The sequence below is a fragment of the Suricata suricatta genome, chromosome 10 (genome assembly GCF_006229205.1).
Source record: "Suricata suricatta isolate VVHF042 chromosome 10, meerkat_22Aug2017_6uvM2_HiC, whole genome shotgun sequence".
Taxonomy (NCBI): Eukaryota; Metazoa; Chordata; class Mammalia; order Carnivora; family Herpestidae; genus Suricata; species Suricata suricatta.
Window position 1 is genome coordinate 120,378,260 of NC_043709.1, and position 4,231 is coordinate 120,382,490.

Genomic DNA, 4,231 nt, shown 5'->3' on the forward strand with positions numbered 1-4,231 from the left:
GCCGCCCGGAGCCGCGTGCGCGCGCGGCCGCATCAGCTGAGCGCGCGGCGCGCGTCACGTGGTGCGCGTGTCGAAGGTCACGGCGCGCTCACAATGGAGCTCTCGGAGTATGTGCAGAAAGGCTTCCAGATGCTGGCCGATCCTGGCTCCTTCGACTCCAACGCCTTCACGCTTCTCCTCCGGGCGGCTTTCCAGAGCCTGCTGGACGCCCAGGCGGACGAGGCCGTGTTAGGTAAGCCGCTCGGCTCTGAGCTAGATCGGCCCGGGTGGAGGGGCGCTCGGAGAAGAGGAGCGAGACCGAGCGAGAGAGGGAAAACCCCGGGAAGAGGAAGTCTCCGGGCTTTGCCCTTCGCTCCGGACGGAGTGTGGGGATGTGAACCCGGAGCGGACCCTGACCATTGTTCTGTCCCCGGTTGGCACCTGCACATAGCCTGCTACACGTTTCTGATCTGATTTCTCCTCCCAGTCTCTTTGTTCCTTTGTACAGCCAGTGTTCGAGTCTTGTTTGTGGCCTAAACATCTAAGGTTTTCAGCCTGGTCTGAGGCAAAGGCTAGTTGACACTTGGACTTCATCAGGGTAGCTCCCTGCAATTCAAGCGTGCAGTGCTAGGCTGGCAAAGGTTTTAAAGGCTCTGTTTCCCAAGTAATTACCGGGTCACATAGTGTTGATATCTTCCAATGTAGAGAATACCTCGAGCCCCTATGATCACTCCAACACTCTAGTTAAGTATGTGTTGCACAGGTTCCACGCCTAGAACTTTATAAGATGGTGCATAATGTTTTGTTCCGCACCAGTTGGCAGGAGACGAATCTCTTTCAAGTGGTCCGGTCAGTGATTGCGAGTGCCTGTCTGTATGGATTGAAAGCATATTTTAAGACATCGCTTTTAGATAATTTTCTTAAATATAAATATCCCAACAATTCAAATTTTGTTTTTTCTGTAGTTTCATGATCTAAACACTTGTACAAAAAGTATGAAAGTGGAAGTTCTTTAAACGAAAATAGTAACCACCACCTGGGTTAATCTCAAAAAAAAAAAAGATAGCTGTCAAAATCTGAAAATATTTTGAAAATTGTATTTTATATTCTGAACTCGTGCCCCGCTCTTGATGTATTAATGTCCTTGGAGCCAGTTGTCCTAAAGTTAATCCATTTTAGAGGGAAAGTTTATTCATTCTTAAGTTTACACCATGTAAAATATTTATCTTCTTGTTTTCCTCGGAATTTACTGCATCCAGCGTTGTGTTGACCACTGACTAGTTATTTTTCCTTTGGGGCTACATTAAAAGAACAACAGTGAAAAAGTAAGGCGAAATAAAAGAAGGCAATTGAGACCGGTAACAGCAGAATTATTGATGTTTGCTCATCATTGTTTCCCATTGACCTTGTTGTTCATCTCATTTACTTATAATTGCCAGTCCTTAGAGTTGAATTCTTCTTGTTATCTTGTTAAAGGGGATTTTTACCCAAATTAAAATACCCATTTTAGAAACATGACTGTAAAGAATTTAATATCACAGGCATCACTAGCAATTAATTCATTTTAGATCACCCAGACTTGAAACATATCGACCCTGTGGTTTTAAAACATTGTCACACGGCAGCTGCAACTTACATACTGGAGGCAGGAAAGCAAAGAGCTGACAAGTCAACTCTAAGGTACAGGATTTATTTAAATATTCATTTGTTTTCAAATAGTATCTTTAAGACTCCAATTTCACTTTTTAAACTTTGGCTTTTTTCCCCTCCCTTTAGCACTTACCTAGAAGACTGTAAATTTGATAGAGAGCGAATAGAAGTGTTTTGCACGGAATATCAGGTTACTTATTTAACGTTTTTTAAATTAACAGTTACTATTTTTCTTCTCTTTGCAAAGATGTGTTTTCTTTCTTTTTTTCCCCCTCCAGAATAATAAGAATTCCCTAGAAATCCTACTGGGAAGGTAGGTACTCTATAAGGTGTCAAGCTGAGTCACTTTTCACTTGCAGGTATGAATGGAGAGTCTGGTGTGAAACAAAACAGGGTAAAAACACTGGGATCTTGACCAAAAGAAAAGGGGCCAAAGGGCAAGTGAAACAATTCAAGTTAAGCTAATGTTTTTTTTAAAGTAAAGTTTATTGAGATAACTTTTTAAATGCTCTTTTACTCTTCAGAACTTGAAAATAAAGTTTAACAATGTTTTAAGTTCAGACTAGATTGAACTTGTGTAAGTGTCAGGTGGGAAGGGAGACAGCATTCTGGGTGGAGATAAATACTGAAAGTTCTGTAGATATTATGTACAAATTATCATTGTATTTTTTAGTATAGGCAGATCTCTTCCTCATATAACTGATGTATCTTGGCGTTTGGAATATCAGATAAAGGTAAAGTTTAACAAACTGTTTTCTAAGGGGATTTAAGGAACTTAAAAAAAAAAAATCAAGACTGAAGTCTGTGTGCTGTGTTCTTTTAGACCAACCAACTTCATAAGATGTACAGACCTGCATATTTGGTGACCTTAAATGTAGAGGTATTTACACATATGCCTTGCCTAAAATTTAAAAATGTAATGAAATTTAAAATGTCCTTGATTTACATAAACAGCGTGGTTTTTTTTTCTTCCATAGAACACTGATTCCCGATCCCACCCAGAGATTAGTTTTAGTTGCAACATCGAACAATTACAGGTACAGTATTAGGATCTATGAGTATGCCGATTTGCTTATAGCCTTTTAATTGAGAATTATGCTTATGGAAAGTTCAAGAGAAAATCTAACCATCTGTCAGGAGATAATGAAGGTTGGTTAAGGATTTAATGGGAAAGGGCTTCAAAAGCAATATTTTAAAGTAGGCTTCACTTTTGAAATTAAGGTATTACTAACAGAATTGGTTTATATTTGCTGTTCCCTCTGATTAAGAAATTTCTGAATTGGAGTATTGGGTGTAAATTCCTTCTATTTGTGATTAGTTTGATCCAATAAGACAAAGCAAAATTAAGGACATGTCTTTGAAAATGTCTTCTTTACTTTCAGAAATTGAACTGAACTTTCAAACAAAATTTTAAATGGTTTTAAATGACTTTTTATAAAGGGGAATTATACATAAAATTCTAAAACTCTTTGAATATGCCAATGTAAGACTGGAAAAATTCAAAACTACATTGATTAATGGACATGATAACGAATTTATTTCTTACCACTTACAAAAAATGAAGAGCATTACTTGAAATTTTGATGAATTTTGAATTTTTCAAAAGGCATCTCCTGTGGAATTGTATTAATGCAGCCATTAATCAAACTTTAAACTTCCAGAAAGTGTGAATACAGCATAGTTTCTGTTAGGTAACTGGAGAAATTTAGTTCTGACATATCCTGCCTGTTAAGAGGATTCGATTAGAAATTAGATTTCAAATCTGAGGGGCGAGTGGCCCATTTGAAGATGAGCTATTTCGGAGGAAAATCTTCTTTTGATCGATAGTAGCTTGCCAAAGGTTAAAATCCTCGTGAATTTTAAATTCGTTTAGAAGGTGTCCCGACTTTTTTCTTGTCCCATTCTCAAACTTGGATACTTCTGACCTGTGTTTTATCCTAAAAACGTGGCATTATAAACGTCTTTTAGGACTTAGTGGGAAAACTTAAAGATGCTTCGAAAAGTCTGGAAAGAGCAACTCAGTTGTGACTTGGGAAAGGTGACGGTCCGCCCGGGTGTAGAGGAACACCAGGAACGCCTCGTCGTCGATCGAACCACCGTTTGTGCGAGCTGGATGTCCTCTTAAGTAGAAAAAAAGTTTTCCTTTTGGATTTATGCCGCTCATCAATTTTGACACTTTATTTTTTTACACTTGTAAAAAAGGGTTGAGGGAAATTCTATTTCAGACATCTTTAGTATAAACTGTACATTGATCCCATTAGGTGTTTTTCAAGTCTTACAAAAGGAAGTAGACAGTATTACACTCTGAATAAATAAGTTGTTCCACAAAAAGAATGGTGAGAGTTTGTTTGGATTTGAGTTTGTGTTAATTATTACTTTGAAGACATACACACGATTAGCGTTAACTTTTAACGATCGTCTTTTCTCTGGATTAAAGTTAAACACAGTGGGAAGGGATGCGATCTCCGGGGTTTGGGGAAGAGCCCCGTTTCGGGACCTGGGGAGCGGGAGCGGACGTGGTCGCCCCGCGGCGGGAGCCGGCCGGTCCCGTTACCTGAGCCGCGGCGGGGGGGGTTCGCCCGCAGCCGGACCCTCGCCCGCG

At 39.8% G+C, this 4,231-nt stretch overlaps 1 protein-coding gene across 1 annotated transcript; it reads left to right on the top strand.

The window, feature by feature from the left end:
• Positions 1-36: 36 nt before the first annotated feature.
• COMMD3 (COMM domain containing 3) lies at positions 37-3,963 on the top strand. The gene is made up of 8 exons (XM_029953778.1): positions 37-232; positions 1,548-1,659; positions 1,756-1,819; positions 1,908-1,942; positions 2,303-2,363; positions 2,453-2,509; positions 2,607-2,666; positions 3,598-3,963. The coding sequence occupies exons 1-8, from the start codon at positions 94-96 to the stop codon at positions 3,655-3,657; spliced, it is 588 nt and encodes a 195-aa protein (XP_029809638.1). The 5' UTR covers positions 37-93; the 3' UTR covers positions 3,658-3,963.
• Positions 3,964-4,231: the final 268 nt, after the last annotated feature.

Excerpts from the sequence above, each read along its gene's own strand:
- COMMD3 (XM_029953778.1), top strand. The coding sequence starts at position 94 with ATGGAGCTCTCGGAGTATGTGCAGAAAGGCTTCCAGATGCTGGCCGAT. Across the intron at positions 1,660-1,755 it reads GCTGACAAGTCAACTCTAAG|CACTTACCTAGAAGACTGTA; the intron begins GTACAGGATTTA and ends CCCTCCCTTTAG. Across the intron at positions 2,510-2,606 it reads TGGTGACCTTAAATGTAGAG|AACACTGATTCCCGATCCCA; the intron begins GTATTTACACAT and ends TTTCTTCCATAG.